At 36.6% G+C, this 20,987-nt stretch overlaps 1 protein-coding gene across 15 annotated transcripts in view; it reads left to right on the top strand.

Annotated features, from left to right (window-relative positions):
- The window catches only part of CCDC158 (coiled-coil domain containing 158), a 110,400-nt gene extending 90,897 nt beyond the window's left edge, over window positions 1-19,503 (top strand). For 8 of the 15 annotated variants that reach the window (XM_063723462.1, XM_054554075.2, XM_054554065.2 and 5 more), the window contains 6 exons: window positions 94-153; window positions 1,182-1,241; window positions 3,619-3,686; window positions 6,568-6,726; window positions 9,178-9,277; window positions 19,296-19,503. In XM_063723462.1, the coding sequence (XP_063579532.1) occupies window positions 94-153; window positions 1,182-1,241; window positions 3,619-3,686; window positions 6,568-6,726; window positions 9,178-9,277; window positions 19,296-19,416 (568 nt within the window). In that variant the 3' untranslated portion in view covers window positions 19,417-19,503. Of the gene's footprint in view, window positions 1-93; window positions 154-1,181; window positions 1,242-3,618; window positions 3,687-6,567; window positions 6,727-9,169; window positions 9,278-19,295 lie in introns of those variants that run through there. The other 7 variants (XM_054554071.2, XM_054554078.2, XM_054554070.2 and 4 more) reach the window with 3 other exon arrangements.
- Window positions 19,504-20,987: the final 1,484 nt, after the last annotated feature.

The raw sequence follows: 20,987 nt of genomic DNA, 5'->3' as shown, positions 1-20,987 counted from the left end.
AATTGAATATATGTAAGCAATTGATTAGTCTAAAAAAGACATGGATGAAATTGTGCTTTATATGATTAACTGAGAGTTATATTTTCTATACAGAGAGGACAGGGTAAGAGATTGCATTACTGAATCCAGCCTGAGATCAGACATGTGCCATAGGTAAGAAGAATCTGAGATTCTGAATCAAATTAATTGTCCAAATATTTTATATGTGGCCTTGTAATTTGAGAAGTCTGTTTGGACATAAGTTTACATGACACTTAATGGGCATATTAGGTTCATTGTTTAACTGACTTTAAGAAAGATTTCAGTGAAATGTACTGAAGTAATTTAGTTTCTAGAAATCAACTCAATAGACATTTTTTCTTTAAAATTTGCTGATGTTTATCCATGTGAAGCTATTAATATGGTATGCCATACCAAAAATGGAAGACTTTTTCTACATTTACACATATTTACAATGGCTTACATAACTTTTGAGAAAAGGATGGTTCAGAAGGAAACTGTAAAAACTTCAATTTAGGACTATAAGCACCTTACTGAAAACCATCCTATTTTCATCAATAATTGAATAGCTGTATTCTTAAATGAAAAATTTTAAAAGCACAAAGAAATGAAATCCATAACTCCAAATAAGACTGTAATCAAAGACAGCTTTCAAAAATTGACTTTAGCCAAAAAAGACAAAAGGCTAATGTTAATTCATTATTTATCGTAGTTTAAGACACTATGGCTATTACTTGAAAATCTTCAGTAGCTCCTCACTGCCTACTGCATTAAGTACATGTCCCTCAGTCTGACATTGAAGAATCTCCCAGAGTGGTCACACGAATCTCCCTTGTGACTACTCTGCTTTCACTCCTGTATTATCCTCTAATCAAACCAGACTCCTCCTGATTCCCAAAAGTTCATTTATTTTTGTCTTCAAGCTTTTTCTCCATTCTGTTTCCTCCACCTGGAAGAGCCAATGCCCCATTCTCACTCTTTTGAATCCATATCTATCTAAAAGTAATGTTGAGAGAAGCAATTTTATCATTAAGTTAATGTTTATGATTTATTTATCCAGCTGTCAGATGATATCATTTCACCCTACATAAGAATACATTATTTTTCTCACAAACTTTTGTTATATTGGTAAGGGAATAACATTATTTAAACTGTGATTTCTCCCATCCCTCTACCAACAGAAGCAACAACTCGTTGAGGGACTCCACTGAAGGAAGCAAATCAAGTGAAACTCTTAGTAGGTAGGAAATACCAGCCCCCATTTTCAAAATGTCCCTTTTACGACTGTTCATTATTAATTCAAAAGATCTTTAACTGTCTGTAATGTGCCATGCACTGCAGTAGACCCTTGGAATATAGTGAGCAAGACAGATAGGGGCCCTGTCCTCAAGTTGCTTAAAATCATGAGGTCTGTCTTTTGACGGACTGCCTGGAAAAACTTACTTTTGTCTTTTCTGTTTTCACCACCTAAATAGACAAAGATATCCGAGCCCTCTGTATATATTAACAATTATGAATGTGAATTCTACTGTTAAGAGCTAGTTAGAATAGGCGCTAATTCATTGCTGTATCTTTAGCACCAAGCATAATGACTGCCACCTAGTAGCCATTCAGTAAATATTTGTTTAGTGAATGGATTAAGATAGTATTATAAATATTTTCTTACTGTCTCTGCTACTTGATCAAAATACAGTGAATTTGAATCTTTCTAAACACAGATGTCCCTTGGTATCCATGGGGGATTTGTTCCAGGACCCCTGCAGAGACTAAAATTTACAGATGCTCAAGTCCCTTATATAAAATGGCATAGTATTTGCATATGACCTACACACATCTTCCCATATTCTTTAAACCATCCCTAGATTACTTATAATACCTAATACAATGTAAATGCTATGTAAATAGTTGTTATATTGTATAGTTTAGGGAATAATGACAAGAAAAAAAGCCTGTACATGTTCAGTATAGATGCAACAATCTTTTTTTTCCCCAAGTATTTTCAATTCACATTTGGTTGAATCTGTGATTGCAGAACCCATGGATGCAGACTAGCCAAGTGTAAATCTTCCTTGTAGCCTAAAAGAAATGTTGTTTTTATTTCCTTCTCACCTGGATATATGATACTGCATCATACCTATTAATAACCACAACTATCAACTGCATGTGTTTTATTCTTATTTATATTTTTATTCTTAATAAAAATTCTTATTTTCCGGTTGATTTAGACTTGTCTCATTAGTCTAATCTCATGTATGAGGCAAACATTATTTTCCCTTAGAAATGAAGACTCAGATCGCATAGCAACTTGTCAAAGTCATACTGCTTGAAAACAGTGGAGCTCAGGTTTGAACTCAGGTTTAGCTGGCTCCTGAGCCCGTGTTTATGACCACTGCTTACTGCTTCTGGGTACCCACACTGAGCTACTGGGGGTGGAGCCCAGTCCTAGGCATGGGACAAAGAGAAGCTACTTCCCTGAGATAATTAAAGCTCTGCAGTAGAGTTTCTTCATGACTAGAAAAATCTGCCTCCTTCAGCAATGAAAGTACTGTAATACTTTATTCTGAAATTATGAAAAATAACTTTTTCTTTATTATGAAAAATAACAATATGCTCCAAAAAGTCATTGAGAAAACATGTTTTATATTTCAGTAACTGGGTTAATAAAATACAGCTAGATTCTCATATCTGCGTATTCATTTAATCTGTTGTGATTAAATGTGTATCAACTATCATGGAGCTTCTGGGGAACTCCACTGTACACTTGTGAAAGACTGAAAGTTATAAAGCAAATAACAACCTAATATCATAATGAAAATTGTTTTGACCTCACAAACCTCCTGAAAGGGAACCACTTTGAGAACTGCTGCCATAATATTCTCATATTGGTACCCAACTCACAGAGAACTATGTAGTTTACTTCAACTTATATGTCTTATAGTTTTGTACACTGATACTACTAATGTTATGAGTTGTTGTTGTCATTGTCATTTATGTATTTACTTGAGACAGAGTCTCTCTCTGTCGCCCAGGCTGGAGTGCAATGGCGTGATCTCGGCTCACTGCAAGCTCTGCCTCCTAGGTTCACGCCATTCTCCTGCCTCAGCCTCCTGAGTAGCTGGGACTACAGGTTCCCGCCACCTCGCCCGGCTAATTTTTTGTATTTTTAGTAGAGACGGGGTTTCACCATGTTGGCCAAATGGTCTCTATCTCTTGACCTCATGATCCACCCGCCTCAGCCTCCGAAAGTGCTGGGATTACAGGGGTGAGCGACCACTCCTGACCTAATTTGTTTATTTTTAAATGAGTCATTAAGATTGCATCTCTTAGAATCCATGAACAGATGATGTGGATTTTATAGCTATTAGTACACAAAAATGGATTTTCTAATGAAGATTATATATTTTCATTCTGTAAAATGTTCATGGATTCTGAATACAAAAAGATAATGCAACTTTGAACCTACCTCTTAGAGTATTTTAGGACTTTAGGGTTATGATTGCCATCTTGAGGTTATATTTTAAGCCATCACATTTGCCTGTGTTCACTTGCTTCTATCTGTGAATCTTAGTACTGTGTTTGTGAAATGGAATGCTTGCATTACCATTCTTATGCTTCCAGAGAGCCAGTCACATTACACGCAGGAGACATGGAAGATCCCTCTGGTTGCTTCACATTCACATCTGCAGGTGAGTTTCCAATGAAAGCACAGAAATAGGCCTTACAATGTCTCCCCATTTCCACAAGGGTAAAAGCCAAAGTCATTGCAGTATCTTCCAAGTCCTTTTTAACTCTCTGGCCTCATTTCCTGCTACTCCCTCTTTCACGCATTGTGTTTTATCTACTCTCAAACTGTTCCTTGAACATGTCAGGCAGCTTCCATGTTAGGGCTTTTATGCCCTATTCCCTTGTGTTGCTAAAACCTCAGCTCCTTTAAAGCCTTTGCCCAGGTGTCACTTTCCCAGTGGGACTTAATTGTCATCACCTCATTTAAAGATCACAACCAGCCGGGTGTGATGGCTCATGCCTGTTATTCCAGCACTTTGGGAGGCCAAGGTGAGTGGATTGCTTGAGCCTAGGAGTTCAAGACCGGTCTGGGCAACATGGCGAAACGCTGTCTCTAAAAGTAAATTAAAATAAAATAAAAATCACGATTTTCCCACACTTCCAGTGCTCCTTCTTCCTTTTATCAGTTACTCTTAGCATCTTCTCACATACTGTGTCACCCCTGTGAGACAAGAGCTGTGCAAGGGCAGATGTCTTTAGCCATTTGGTTCCTGGATATATCCCAGGTGCCTGGAGCCTTCCTGGCACATAGCAGGTGCTGAATAAATATTTATTGAATAGACAAAAGGAAAAGCAGAAGAATCAAGATGGACAGTTCTCCATAAAATTTCCAAAGAATTATAGATAATATTATCGCCATTAAAAAAAAAAAAAAAGCTCCAGAAAGAAGAGATTGAAAGTCAACACAATTTGTTGATAAGCAAAGTGGCATAACTCAGACTAGAAATGGAAGAGAAAGATTAAAAACATCACAGGGAAAAGCTTTAGAAAATGAAAAATAAAATAGATGTGACTGAAATTATAGCCATGGAGAAAATTACACAAAAGGAATTTTTAAAAATAAGGACCAAAAATAATTATACAGAATATGTTAGATTTGGAAGGCAAAGGCAAACCAACAGACACATAATTGGTCTTCCTATGGAAGAGAACAAAATAAATGAGAAAGAATGAAACTGTGATGATGATTATTCAACAAAAATGTAGTTATAAATCTGGACTGTAAATTGTAAATAGAGAAAATTGAGGTAAGGTGAAAAGAGATGGGAGAAAGATAAATTTTCATCGTTTTTCTTAGTGTCAATATACAGTCATGTGCTGCATAATGTTTTGGTCAATGACCATGTCATATACAACAGAGGTCCCATAAGATTATAATAGAGCTGAAAAATTCCTGATACCTAGTGATGTTGTAGCTATCATAATGTCATACCACAGTGTGTTACCTTTTCTATATTTGGACATATTTAGATAGATAAATACTTATCATTATGTTACAGTTGCCTACAGTATTCAGTACAGTAACATGCTCTACAGGTTTGTAGCCTAGAAGCAATAAGCTATACCATATAGCCTGTATACCATCTAGGTTTGTGAAAGTATATGGTGGTCACACAATGACAAAATTAACTAACAACACAATTCTCAGAACATATCCCCATTGTTAATTATAACTATATTTATAATCAAAATATAATATTCTTAAATAAAATAATTGCAAATTCTTAATTTTTAAATAATCTTTGGCTTGGGGGAGATCTTTCAGGAGCTAATATTTTGAAGAAAAGAACATTTATATGAAGTTAATTCCTTCAGGTTTACTTCATTTATATGTTTTTTACTATTGTTTCAGTGATTACTCAGGACAGTAAAACATTTATCCTTGCCTTAATTATATTGATATAAATGAATGCTTTTATCTTTTCTCATACATGGGCAGTACCTTAGAACATATTAACTGCATTCACTATCCTTCCAACTTTCATACAATTGTCATATATTTTAATTAAAAATATGAATTATAAAAATATAAATACCACATTTAATTATTTGTATTGTTTTGTAGCTAGTATTCATTTAGATGTACCCACATATTTACACTTAACTTTCTGGTATCATTTTACTTATGCCTTTAAAGCTTCTTTAAATGTAAATCTGCTGGTGATAAATTCTCTCCATTTTTGTTTTTCTGAAATTGTGTTTATTTCATCCTAATTTTTGAAGAATATTTTTGCCGAGTATAGAATTCTAGATTGGCATTTTTTTCTTCACTTTGAAGATATCACTTTCCATTGTTTTCTAGCTTTCATTGTTTCTACTAAGAAGTCAGCTGTAAGTTTAATTATTGCTTATTTAAATACAGTCTGTCCCTTTTTTCCCCTTTTGCTTTAAGATTGTTTTTGTTTTTGATTGGTTTGCTTTAGCAGTTTTTATTCATTTGTGCAGATATGATTTTTTTATGCATATAAGAAGAATTCGCTTGGAGTTTGAAGTAATGCTGCTTGACTCTATGGAAGTCTATGCCTGATAAGCCCATTATCTGGACCCTATAGATCTATGTCGTTATTTATATTTTTTTCCTCTTGATTTTCTGCCATATCATCTTGTCTCCTTATATGCCTGGTTATTTTTATTGTATGACATTTTATATATGAAAAGTTGTACAGATGATTTGATGCTATGAATGAGATTACCTTCCTCTAGAGAGCATTCATGCTTGCATTTGGTAGACAACTAAGGCATCCAGGTCAATAAAATCACATTAGAAAGAGGATTTGAAGCTAGACCTCAGGATCCCAAGGGCAGGTCTAGTTTCTGTTCACCCTTATTCCTAAAGCGTAACCCTTTTCAGTTCCAACCCCAAATCTTGGGTATTTAGAAGAATGTTCCCCTGTCCCTCCACCATTGGGAACATTTTCTCATGAAAGCTTGACTTTTTGAGAGGTGCAGTGTACTATTTTTAATTAATTCTGTCCTTTTATTTTTATTCTTGCAAACTTTTAGCAAGTCCATCTGTGAAAAACTCAGCTTCTCGTTCATTCAATTCTTCTCCTAAGAAGTCTCCAGTGCACTCACTCCTAACTAGTTCAGTTGAAGGTTCAATAGGTTCCACATCACAATATAGATCTGCCAAACCTATTCACTCATCTGATTCTGTTAAAGGTAAGAAAGATCTGATATCATTGATGTGATTAATTGATTTCCTACACTGCTGAACTGTAAGTTCTTTTTACTCAGAATTAAGATTTTGCATGCTGCTCTTACGTGTAAGCTCTAACTGATTCTGTGTAATTTAAACAGGTCTTATTTAAATAGAACAGCTATTGTGTACCATGCAAGCCTTAGTAAATGTACATAGATATTATATGTAAACATTATCTCTCTTTTTCTGTAAATGAATAATGAACATTTTTGCCTCTATTTTATTAAAAGATTTTGGATCCTCTTTTAAATGCTGTGAATTACTTTTCTTTCTTATTTACATTCTTTGAAATCATAGCTCTTCTTCAGTCTCTGCCTTAGTGAGTATAAGTGCATACCATACAAACTTTTCAAAATTTTCTCATTTTTAATATTTTAAGTTAGTTTGTTATTTGATAAGACAAATGAGAAAAAAAAGTTTGATTTAGAATAAATGCCTGGTAAATAAGTGAGAGTTAAATATTATGTGTTGAATGAACTTGAAATATTTCTCATCATGTATGACAGTGACCAAACAACCCCAGTGTTCTATGACATCATTCCCTTTTGTAAGAGATAAACTAGACAAAGTTGTATTATCATCAAGTTATTTCTTAGTCTTTTGAAATTCTATAGCTTACACATTTCTAGATCCTAAAAAATACCTAATCACACATTAGTACATTTTTCACATCTTTTTTTCTGTACTTGTGTCCTCTTTCATCTCTTATGTTTCTAAGCTATTCATTTACTATCTTTTTCAATTTTAAGTGTGAAATTACTTTCCTGTACTGTGGTGGGCAAGTATGTGCAAACCTACCCACAAAGACTGAGGAAGCTGAGAGGCTGAAGAAAGAGACTGACAAATCCAATTTCTCAGAAAGAAACATTTAATAGGGACTTAAGATTGGAGCCATGTCTGTGTCTCTGCAGCAGTGAAACAAGGTGGTGGATCCTTGTACCACTATCCCCGCAGACCCAGGGCCTCTATACCATAGGTAAAGGGTATACATGCCTCAGAAAGGATGAGCAGGACAATTGCTTAAGGGTACAATTTATGGCAGGTACTTGCTACCTACCGTACAAGGAAACTGGAAATCTTGGATGCCTTCCTGGAACTGGGATTAATTAGAAGTCAACTTGGCAGATTAGCATCCAAGATGGAGTTGCTTTGGCCTCCATGTTACCTTTTAAAGCTGTGGTTATTGCAGGAATAGAGCACTGCTGCTTGACAGTTTATTATTAATTTTTGTTACATAATGGCATGGCATTTTCTTCTCACCCCCAACCCCCTGCTTATTGTCAGATACTCATCAAACCTATATTTTATAATATTTATGTTAAAAACTTCTGGCCAGGTGCTGTGGCTCATGTCTGTAATCCCAACACTTGGGAAGGCTGAGGTGGGCGGATCACCTGAGGTCAGGAGTTCAAGATCAGCCTGACCAACATGGGGAAACCCCATCTCTATTAAAAATACAAAATTAGCCAGGCATGGTGGCACATGCCTGTAATCCCAGCTACTCGGGAGGCTGAGGCAGGAGAATCGCTTGAATCCGGGAGGCAGAGGTTGTGATGAGCTGAGATCCTGCGATTGCACTCCAGCCTGGGTAACAACTCTGTCTCAAAAAAAAAAAAAGAAACTCTCCAAGAAACTGTTTCTCATTCTCTTACACTGAAGTAATTCCTAGATAATTGCCTTGAATGCTGTAATGAAAAGGGTATTTTTTGATAGGAAAATTAGCCGTTAAAAATATTATCAAATTTATACAGCTAGGCAGGGATTAAGATCAAAATTTAAATCTTCAGATTGTCAATTAAGTACTTTTAGAGGTTGACAAAACAGCATACTGGTAAGAGAATAGCTTATGTGCTCCTAGGCCTTCTCTAGTTGCCACTGCCACATTTGTTCTAGGTTCAGTGTGATCATGTTGGCATCCATGCCACCGTCTGCCATCATATAATACCATTCTCGTTAGGTGACAGAACTAACGTGGGCACTGGCCTCACATACCTTGAAAACGGTGCAGTTTCTATATTAGATCATACTCCCTCAAACCCCAAGTTAATGGAACTACTCAGGCTTGGTACGAAAAGCTGTCATTTATAATGCAGAATGCATCATTAAACTTGAAGTGTTCTTTTCACCCATCTTATTTAATATTATGTAGTTAAATAATGATACATCGGATTGGTTTGAACAAAATCAAATAGGCTAGCATTGCAATATTTAGATAAAACTCATTTTTCTCTGTTTTAAAATCATTTTTAGAGTTTCCTTTAAGTGTTACAGCTCTTTTAGAATTTATCATGAAAAAAAGTTCCCTTTATTTTAAAGAAAAATTGTTTAGCCTTTAATTCAAAGATTTCTAAAAGGAAATGTTGAATAGACTTTTAATATCACATCTAAGCAATTTTCTAATAGATTCACAGTCTCCGCCAATAGAAACAACAGGAAAAACATGCAGGAAGCTTCAGAACAGACTAGAAAGCTTGCAAACTCTGGTAGAAGATTTGCAGCTGAAGAACCAAGGTACAGTGTACGTTTTTGAAGATATCTTCCTTGCTCATGAGAATGTTCACCTTCTTTTCAGATTAAGCCTCCTGTCTATAGACCCGCTGAAAGGGTGTTGAATTAACAACTGTAAACTGAAATCTAAATATAAGGGTCTTAACCATTAATAGTCACTGGATTAATTGTGTGACCATGGGCAGGTCACTCTTGCCCTGCTGTACTCTCTTATCTAATGGGAATGACAATCCTGCTGGCCATCCCTCAGGAGGAGTGGTTTTGAGGTTCTGAGTGGTTTTTCACATGGGATTTTCCCACACACTGTCTTTCTTGTTGCTATTAGGTCTGTAGGCAAGCATTTATACGATAATAGCCAAGAAAAGAGTATAGTCAATAGCAAGGAAGCAAAATAATGGTATTTATCTTTACACAGGATTTAAATTAGCATAGCACTATAAGACACTATGCCACCCAACGAATCACAAAATAAAAAGAATCCACTTCTAAAAATGCTAAAACTATTTGAATGAGAAACTGTTCTAATCTGCAGATGACCAGCAGCTTTTTGGGCATGAGTTCTAAGTACCATGAATATGGGGGAGCCCTCATGGTTCATGCTTTTATAACCCACCTTCATGAATCCAGGAGCCTTTATCAGAGAGAAATGAATTTTGAAGTACATTTGTTATTCCATCTTTTCTATCCCTAGAAAACAATAAATTGCTTGGTAAAGGAAAATACTTTTCTAAGAACGAATCTTCATAAAATAAACTTAACCTTATTAATAATAATAGTTGCTATTAACACTTAACTGAGCACTTCCCAGCTGTGTGCCAGGCCTTGTACTCAGAGCTTCACTTACGTTTTCTTCATGTGATTTTCACAACAACATTGGGAAACGGGTACTGTTATTACAGCATTTGAAAATGAGGAAACTGAAGATAAAAGAACAGTCAATAAATTCCAAGTCACAGTGAAGAGTACATCGGGGACTTGGCCTCTGCAATTTCCGACTCCAAAATCCACGTTTTTAATATAGTAAGGCTTTAGCAAATTGTTGTTGAAGAAAATTCCAAGTCCCTGTGATAACCCAAGACCCCTATGTATATGAACATTAGGAAAAACATTTGGTTTTAAGTTTATTGTGAATTTGTGGGGTTTTAGCATTTTTTAAAAAATTTCAATAGTTTGGGGGGAACACGTGGTGTTTAGTTACAGGGAAAAGTTCTTTAGTGGTGATTTCTGAGATTTTGGTGCACCCATCACCCAAGCAGTATATGATGTATCTTTTGTCCCTCACCCGCCTCCCACCCTTCCTCCCAAGTCCTCAAAGTCCATTGATATTCTTATGCCTTTGCATCCTCATAGCTTAGCTCCCACATATAATGAGAACATACAATGTTTGTTTTTCTTTTCCTGAGTTACTTCACTTAGAATAATGGTCTCCAACTCCATGCAGGTTGCTACAAATGCCATTATTTTATTCCTTTTTATGGCTGAGTAGTATTACATGGTGTGTGTATATATATATATATATATGTATATACTCCATGTAAATATATCATTACATATATATACACACCATGTAAATATATATATATGCACCATGTAAATATACATGGTATATATATGGGGGAGGATGGGAGGTGGGTGAGGTGTGTGCATATATATATAATATAATACTATATATATATATACACCATGTAATACTCTCTCTATATATATAGATAGATAGGTATAATTTTCTTTATCCACTAGTTGGTTGATGAGCATTTAGGCTGGTTCCATATTTTTGCGATTGTGAATTTTGCTGCTATAAACATGCGTGTGCAAGTGTCTTTTACATATAATGACTTCTTTTCCTCCAGTAGTGGGATTACTGCATCATATGGTAGTTCTACTTTTAGTTGTTTGAGAAATCTCTGTACTGCTTTCCATAGTTGTTGTACTAGTTTACAGTGTAAAAATGTTCCCTTTTTACCACATCCACACCAACATCTGTTGGTCATATTTTTAACTTATGTCATATTTTTAAATTATGGCCATTCTTGCAGGAGTAAGGTAGTATCATACTGTTGTTTTGATTTGCATTTCCCTGATCATTAGTGATGTTGAGCATTTCTTCATATGTTTGTTGACCATTTGTGTATCTTCTTTTGAGAATTGTCTATTCATGTCCTTAGCCCACTTTTTAATGGGATTATTTGTTTTTTTCTTGCTGATTCAATTGAGTTCCTCATAGACTCTGGATATTAGTCCTTTGTCAGATGCACAGTTTGCAAATATTTTCTTCCACTCTGTGGGTTGTCTGTTTACTCTGCTGCTTATTTTTTTTTTTTTTTTTTTGCTATGCAGAAGCTTTTTAATTTAACTAGGTCCCATCTATTTATCTTTGTGTTTGTTCCATTTGCTTTTGGGTTCTTGGTCATGAACTCTTGTCTAACCCAATGTCTACAAGAGTTTTTCTGATGTTATCTTCTAGAATTTTTGTGGTTTCAGGTCTTAGGTTTAAGTCTTTGACCCATCTTGAGTTGAAGTTTCATTCTTCTACATGCCACTTGCCAATTATTCCAGCATCATTTGTTAAATAGGGTGTCCTTTCCCCACTTTATGTTTTTGTTTGCATTGTCAAAGATCAGTTGGCTGTAAATATTTGGCTTTCTTCCTGGGTTCTCTATTCTGTTCCATTGGTCTATGTGCCTATTTTTATACCAGTACCATGCTGTTTTGGTGATGATAGCCTTGTAGTATAGTTTGAAGTCGAGTAATGTGATGCCTCCAGATTTGTTCTTTTGCATAGTCTTGCTTTGGCTATGTGGGATCTTTTTTTTGTTCCTTATGAATTTTAGGAGTGTTTTTTCCAGCTCTGTGAAGAATGGTGATGGCATTTTGATGGGTATTGCATTGAATTGGTAGATTGCTTTTGGTAGTATGATCATTTCCACAATACTGATTCTATCCATCCATGAGCATGAAATGTGTTTCCATTTGTGTGTGTTGTCTATGATTTCCTTCAGCAGCATTTGTAGTTTTTCCTGTAGCGATTGTTCATCTCCTTGGTTAGATATATTCCCAAGTATTTTATTTTTCTTGCAGCTGTTATAAAAGGGGCTGGGTTCTTGAATTGATACTAAGCTTGGTCATTGTTGGTGTATAGCAATGCTACTGATTTGTGTACATTGATTTTGTATCCTGAAACTTTACTGAATTCATTTATCAGATCTAGGAGCTTTGTGGATGAGTCTTTAAGGTTTTCTAGGCATAGGATCATATCATCAGCAAACAGCAATAGTCTGACTTCCTCTTCACCCATTTGGATGCCCTTTATTTCTTTTTCTTGTTCTGACTTCTCTGACTAGGACTTCCAGTACAATGTTGAATAGCAGTGGTGAAAGTGGGCATCCTTGTTTTGTACAAGTTCTCTTGGAGAATGCTTTCAATTTTTCCCCTTTCAGTATAATGTTGGCTATGAATTTGTCATAGATGGTTTTGGTTACCTTGAGGTATGTCCCATCTGTGCCGATTTTGCCGAGGGTTTTCATTATAAAGCGATGCTGGATTTTGTCAAATGCTTTTTCTGCATTTTTTGAGATGATCATATGATTATTGTTTTCAATTCTGTTTGTGTGATGTATCACATTTATCGACTTGAGTAGGTTAAACCATCCCTGTATCCCTGGTATGAAACCCACATGATCATGGTGTATTATCTTTTTGATATGGTGTTGGATTCAGTTAGCTAATATTTTGTTGTGGATTTTTGCATCTATGTTCATCATGGACATATATATATATATATATATATATATTTTTTTTTTTTTTTTTCGATATGGAGTCTTGCTCTGTCGCCCAGGCTGGAGTGCAGTGGCATGATCTTGGCTCACTGCAACCTCCACCTGTCGGGTTCAAGTGATTCTCCTGCCTCAGCCTCCCGAGTAGCTGGGATTACAGGCACATGCCACCAAGCCTGGCTATTTTTTTTTTTTTTGAGATGGAGTTTTGCTCTGTTGCCCAGGCTAGAGTGCAGTGGCATGATCTCAGCTCACTGCCACCTCTGCCTCCCAGGTTCACACCATTCTCCTGCCTCAGCCTCCCAAGTAGCTGGGACTACAGGCGCCCGCCACCATGCCCGGCTAATTTTTTGTATTTTTAATAGAGACGAGCTTTCACTGTGTTAGCCAGGACGGTCTTCATCTCCTGACCTTGTGATCTGCCTACCCCGGCCTCCCAAAGTGCTGGGATTACAGGCGTAAGCCACCACGTCTGGCCACTCCCAGCTAATTTTTGTATTCTTAGTAGAGATGGGGTTTCGCCATGTTGGCCAGGCTGGTCTCGGACTCTTTTCCTCGTGATCTGCCCACCTTGGCCTCCTAAAGTGCTGGGATTGCAGGTGTGAGCCACTGCACCCGGCATCATCATGAATATTGCTCTGTAGTTTTCTTTTTTTGTTATGTCCTTTCCTGGTTTTAGTATTAGGGTGATACTGACTTCATAGAATATGTGAATTTTTGCATCTATGTTCATCATGGATATTGCTCTGTAGTTTTCTTTTTTTGTTATGTCTTTTCCTGCTTTTAGTATTAGGGTGAAACTGACTTTGTAGAAGGATTTAGGGAAGATTCCCTATTTCTTTATGTTTGAAACAGTTTCATTAAGATGGGTACCAATTCTTTTTTAATGCCTGATAGAATTCAGCTGTGAATCCATCTGGTCTTGGACTTCTTTTTGTTGGCATTTTTTTAATTACTGTTTCAATCTCACTACTTGTTGTTAGTCTCTTCAGAGTTTCTATTTTTTTCCTGGCTTAATCAGGAGGGTTGTATATCTCCAGGAATTTTCCATCTCCTCTAGATTCTCTAGTTTGTGCACATAAAGGTGTTCATAGTAGCCCTAAATGATCTTTTGTATTTCTGTGGTATAAGTTGTAAAATCTTTCATTTGATTTCTAATTGAGCTTATTTGGATCTTCTATCTTCTTTTCTTGGTTAATCTCACTAATGGTCTAATAATTTTATCTTTTTAAAGAACAAGCTTTTTGTTTCATTTGTCTTTTGTATTGTTTTTTATTTGTTTATTTCAATTTCATTTAATTCTGTTCTGATCTTTGTTATTTCTTTTCTTCTGCTGGGTTTGGGTTTGGTTTGTTCTTCTTTCTCTAGTTCCTTGAGGTGTGACCTTAGAGTGTCTATTTGTGCTCTTTCAGACTTTTTTATGTAGGCATTTAAGGCTATGAACTTTCCTTTTAGCACCACTTTTGCTGTATCCTAGAGGGTTTGATAAATTGTGTCACTAGTTTCATTCAGTTCAAAGAATTTTTAAATTTTCATCTTGATTTCATTATTGATCCAAAGATGATTCCAGAGTAGATTATTCAATTTCCATGTATTTATATAGTTTTGAGGGTTCCTTTTGGAGTTAATTTCCAGTTTTATTCCACTGTGGTCTGAGAGAGTACTTGATATCATTTTGATTTTCTTAAATTTATTGAGACTTGTTTTGTGGCCTATCATTTGGTTTACCTTGGAGAATGTTCCATGGGCTAATGAAAAGAACGTATATTCTGCAGTTGTTGGGTAGAATGTTCTGTAAATATCTGTTAAGTCTGTTTGTTCTAGGGTATAGTTTAAGTTCATTGCATTGTTTAGGTGCATTGTTTTTTGTTGTTGTTGTTGACTTTCTGTCTTGATGACCTGTCTAGTGCTATCAGTGGAATATTGAAGTCCTCCACTATTATTGTATTAGCATCTATTGCATTTCTTAGGTCTAGTAGTAATCATTTTATAAATTTGGGAGCTCCAGTGTTAAGTGCATATATATTTAGGATTGTGATATTTTACTGTTGGACTGACCCTTTATCACTATATAATATCCCTCTTTGTCTTTCTGAACTGTTGTTGCTTTAAAGTGTGTTTTCTCTGATATAAGACTAGCACCCCTGTTTGTTTGTGGTATCCATTTGCATGGAATATCTTTTTCCATCCCCTTACCTTAAGTTTATGTGAGTCCTTGTGCATTGGGTGAGTCTCTTAAAGACAGCAGATACTTGGTTGGTGGATTTTTATCCTTTCTGCCATTCTGTATCTTTTAAGTGGCACATTTAGGCCATTTACATTCAATGTTAGTATTGAGATACGAGTTACTGTTTTGTTCATCCTACTAGTTGGTGCCTGAATACCTTGGGTGTTTTTTTTTCATCATGTTATTGTTTTATAGGCCCTGTGAGATTAATGCTTTAAGATGGTTCAATTTTGGTGTGTTTTGAGGTTTTATTTCAAGATTTAGAATTCCTTTTAGCATTTCTTAGTGATGGTTTGGTACTGGTGAATTCTCTCAGCACTTTTTTTTTTTTTTTTTTTTTTGGTCTACAAAAGACTTTATCTGTCCTTCATTCATGAAGCTTAATTTTGCTGGATATAAAATTCTTGGCTGACAATTATTTTGTTTGAGGAGGCTAAAAATATGACCCCAATTCCTTCTGGCTTGTAGGGTTTCTGCTGAGAAATCTGCTGTTAATCTGATAGGTTTTCCTTTATAGCTTACCTGATACTTTTACCTTGCAGCTCTTAAGATTCTTTCCATCATCTTGACATTAGATAACCTGATGACCATGTGCCTAGGTGGAGATCTTTTTGCAGTGAATTTCATGGGTATTCTTTGAGCTTCCTGTATTTGAATGTCTAGATCACTAGTGAGTCTAGGGAAATTTTCGTCAATTGTTCCCTTAAATAAGTTTTCTAGACTTTTAGATTCTTCTTTAGATTCTTCTTCCTTATGAACACCAGTTATTCTTTGGTTTGGCCGTTTAACATAATCCCAGACTTCTTGGAGGCTTTGTTCAATTTTATTAAATTCTTTTTTCTTTGTCTTTGTCTGATTGGGCTAATTTGAAAGCCTTGTCTTCGAGTTCTGAAGGTCTCTCTTCTACTTGTTCTAGTCTCTTGTTGACGCTTTCCAGTGCATTTTGTATTTCTATAAATGTGTCTTTCATTTCCAGAAATTGTGATTGTTTTTCTTTATATCTACTTCTCTGGAGAATTTTTCATCCATATTCTGTATTGTTTCTTAAATTTCTTTAAGTTGGTTTTTACCTTTCTCTGGTATCTCCATGAGTAGCTTAATCAACCTTCTGAATTCTTCATCTGGCAATTCAGAGATTTCTTCTTGGTTTGACTGCATTGCTGGCAAGCTAGTGTGGCCTTTTGGGGATGTTATCAAACCTTGTTTTGTCGTATTTCTAGAATTGCTTTTCTGATTCCTTCTGATTTGGGTAAACTATTTCAGTGGAAAAGCCCGGAACTCAAGGTTCAGATTCTTTTGTCCCACAGGGTGACCCCTTGATGTGGTGTCCTCCCCCTCCCTCAAGGGATAGGCCTTCCTGAGAGCTGGACTGCAATGATCATTATTGTTCTTGCACATCTAGCCACTCAATAGGGCTACCAGGCTCGGGGCTGGTGCTGGGAAATTTCTGCGAAGAGTCCTGTGATGTGATTCATCTTCAGGTCTCCCAGCCATGGATACCAGCACCTCCTCTGGTAGAGGATGTAGGGGAGTAAAGTACACTCTGTGAGAGTCCTTGGTTATAGATATGTTTAGTGTCCTGGCTTTATCAAATACTGATTATGCTAGCAGTGATGTTTTCACATGGATAGACTCAGGACCTCTGGTTAGCCAGAATGTTGCAGGCAGTGGAATTAGCTGCTGTTTTCTCCTTCCTTGGTACAGGGTTATTCTATAATTTCTATCATGAATTACTGTAATGTCCTGAGTTGGTTGGCCTCCAGCCAGGGGGTGGCACTTTCAAGACAGCACAAGCTATGATAGTAGACAGGGGAATGTAGGCTTGCCCTAAGTTGGCCAGGATAAGTATTTGGGTTTGTCAGGTGATGTGCAGGGCCATGAAGCTCTCAATAGTTTGTGTGTTTTGTGATCAGCTACCAGGGCAGGGAAAAAAATACCATCGGGTTGGGGCAGAGTTAGGTGGGTCTGAGCTCAGACTCTCCTTGTGTAGGGCCTGCCGTGGCCGCTGTGGGGTATGCAGGGTGGTTCTTGGGCCAGTGGAGTTATGTTCCAGAGGTGATTTTGGCTGCCTCTGTTGCCAAGGAAGTTGGGGAAAGCCTGTGCGATAGGCCTTACCTAGCTCCCACACAGTTGGCAAGGCCAATCTTGCTCCCACCACGCCCTGCTAATAGCACCAGTGTCTCCAGGCAGCCAGTGCAGGGCGGTGGTTGGGGGTGGCGGGCAGATCAGACCTTGCCCGTGCTATAATCTTCCCCACTGAGAAAGCAAGTATGGCTTTCAGGTCTCACCTGCCCCTTTCTGTCTGCCCACACTGTCAGTAGTGGCTTCTGTGCTCCTTTCTGTAGCATTTCCCATTCACCACACAGATTCTGCTCAAAAGAGTTTGTGCCCAGTTGAAATTATTACAGAGTTCAGTTGGAGGCGTCTTTCACCCTGTGACCTCTCCCAAATTCTGCCAGCCACCTTTCCCGAGGGCCCCTGTGAGATACAGTCAGGGATGGCTTCCCTGGGCTCGAGCTGGAGAATGGGAGTGCCTCCAAGGCTCTTCCCACTGCTCCTTCTACTTTTATATTTTGCACTAAATTTGTTCCAGCTCTAGGTAAGGTTAAATCCTTCTCCTGTAATCTGGATTTTCAGGTTCCCCAATGGGGTATTTGTTGAGAGGCAAGATTTCCCCCTCCACACTTTGGGAACTCACAGTTTTTACCTATCTTGTGGAATCTGCAGTGGCATGCCGCTTTTTTTCAAAGGATCTGTAAATTCTTTTGGTTTTCCCAGTATGTTCCTGCAGTGGCTCTTGGAGCAAAAGTCAACAGTGTGAGTCTCCACACGTTGCTCTTTCCATCCAAGTTGGAGCTGCACGTTAGCCCTGTCTCCTATCTGCCATCTTCCTCTCCACATCTATTGTGAGTTTTTTGAAGGAAGATGCATTATCTTATTGATCCTATTTTTACTTGCACCATGACATATGTTTCTGAATTTATCTGATGTATGCCACCAAATAATAATCCACATGGAAGACATATATTTATTTACAAAATAAAAAGACCTTTTTGCTGAATGCAGTGTCTGGATGGGATGCCTCTTGAAAATTCTAAAACAAATATTTTTAGGGGGAATTCTGGGAGGACTGTCAAAACTTGAAGTGCATATACGCTTTGACCCAGAAATTTCACTTCTAGCAATTTATTCTATAAGAAATGATTGTACAAATGCACAGAAGTGTTTATACAAAAGTATTTATTATAGCAAGGAAGAAAGAAAGAAAGAAAAAGAAAAGGATGTTTAGAAAGAAAAGGATGTAACCCTTTTTAGTCTGTTTACTAAATTCTAATACATTTGTATAATGAAATATTAGTAAATACTATGCAGTTACAACAAAACATAAGCTGAACTGGAAAATTATTTACATTTTGTTATATGAAAAAAGAAGCTACAGAATAGTCTATACCATATGTTTTCATTTGTGTAAAGAATAAAACGTGCACATTCATGTATATGTGCAGATATTCACCAAATTGCTTATGGTAATGACCTCTCAGGCGGAGGCAGATTCCAGCAGATTGAGGGAGCAGAGACAAAGACTGACCTTCATCTGTCTTTGTGTCCTTCTGAGGTGTTTGAATTATTTACAATTAGTATTACTTTTGCAATTATCATGCCTATTTAAAACAACTGAGGCTGGGCACAGTGGCTTATGTCCATAATCCTGACACTTTGGGAGACTGAGGCAGGAGGATTGCTTGAGGCCAGGAGTCTGAGATCACCCTGGGCAACATAGAGAGGCCCTGTCTCTACAAAATAAATAAGTAAATAAAACACCTGAAACACTAAAGATTTACCCTTAGCTCTCTTCCATAACACCAACCTTCTCAAAAATATGCTACATCCAATTTTTAAGAAGGTCTTGAGCTCAGAACATGTCTATTCTATACTATCAAGCTAATCTTTTAAGTAGCACATAGTAGAATTAAAACCTAAGTAGATTTTGTTATTCTAACTGTTTTATCAACATTTTCAGCAATGTCTTCAATGATCAGAAATCAAGAAAAGAGGATACAGAAAGTAAAAGACCAGGAAAAAATGTTACTAAAATGACTCGTTGCTTGCCTATTCTTTACAGAGGAATGAGGCCCAATTAATTGTGGTGTTACTTGTAATTAGTGCCCTGTGTACTTTTTCTTTTTATGTGAAAATTTAATAAAAGATACCCTGTCTTGTAAACTCTATTTTGAAATAAACTATTCTTGAATCCCTCACAGTAAAACTTCAAACATCTACTAGCTAGTATTCATACATTATAACAATTAATACCTATAAAGTATTCATACATAATAAGGTATTATAATTACCTTATAAGGTAATTAATTATAAGATATAATTTGTGCTTATTCTAATATATTGGAATAATTGTGGTTTTTTATTGTTACTGGTCCCAAGACAATAGAATCTATTTTATTTTATTTTATTCTACTTAAATTTTAATTTAATTTAAATGTTTTATTCAATCTAATTTAGCTTCAAAAAAATCTGGGGGAAGAACTACTTTCACATGAAAGTGAAAGATGTGGTGTAATAGCAAGGACAGAGGACAAATTTCAGCATACTAACAGGGACTCATTTCGTGACTATGAACTCACTGTTCTGTCAATATCAGTGAGGGTAATCAGATAACAAAACATCAGGGCCCCCAGTCAAAACATTTACAAAAGTTTCCCTTTTTTGCATATTAATAATAGTAAAGAAAGAAAACCATTTTGTTACTCTTTAGCAAGTTGGTAACTTCTAGATTATATCTATTCAGTCTGCTTTAATTAAATTTTAATAAATTAGGGGGGTTTATATGTGAACCAAATAAAGTGAGAGAAGAACAGATACAAAAATGTATCAGTTGTGTCAAAACATCAGGCACAATGTGGCAGATGGCTAGCTGTCCAAAATAAATCTTATGTTCCTGTTGTATAACCTGGAATTGTCACTGAGAAACAGCTGCCCAGCAAGAGTCTCTATTTCCCAATCCTGCCTCCCCTTGTATATGGGTGTGGCCTGAGGGTTCTCATTAACAGAATGTGGACAGAGCAATATGTGGCACTTTCAGGTCAAAGTGTTAACATGCATGGGTGTTCTTCCTAACTTTATTTTCCCCTCCATGGGCTGGATGCAGAGGACATGAGGGTTATTATAGGGGATGGCAGAGCCACAGGGCAGAAGGGAGTCTGGGTAACTGAATCTCTGCAAGGAGGGGAGCTGCCCTCCTGCCAGGAAGACTCACTGCTGACAGTTACATGAGCAAGAAATCGGCCTCTGGTGCTGCAGCCTTCTTAAATGGATGGTGTCTATTATAGCAGCTAGCAGCAGCCCTAACCTATGCAGACAACAAATGGAGTAGGGCATGCATGCTCTCACCAGAAGATCCTCACGCTTCTGCTTTCAAGGACAATGTTAGAACTGTAAGCACATCCAATTTTAAGTGAATTTTTAAAATATAAAGTGTAATATTTATCTCTTAGATCAGTTAGCTTTACTGAAAGATTAATTTTAATTTTACCAGGTAGTGATAAAATAGCCAGTAATAGAATTCTAGAGAGACTTTTACTTAAATTATTTTACCTTTAATTTTCCTCATGGGCATGTTTGGGCATTCCATGCAGTAATGGTGAATGCCTTCTGCAGAGCTTATTGGTACAATATAAAATTCATTATGAAGTCTGTA

The sequence above is a fragment of the Pongo abelii genome, chromosome 3 (assembly GCF_028885655.2).
Source record: "Pongo abelii isolate AG06213 chromosome 3, NHGRI_mPonAbe1-v2.0_pri, whole genome shotgun sequence".
NCBI lineage: Eukaryota > Metazoa > Chordata > Mammalia > Primates > Hominidae > Pongo > Pongo abelii.
This window is presented reverse-complemented; position numbering and strand designations above follow the sequence as displayed.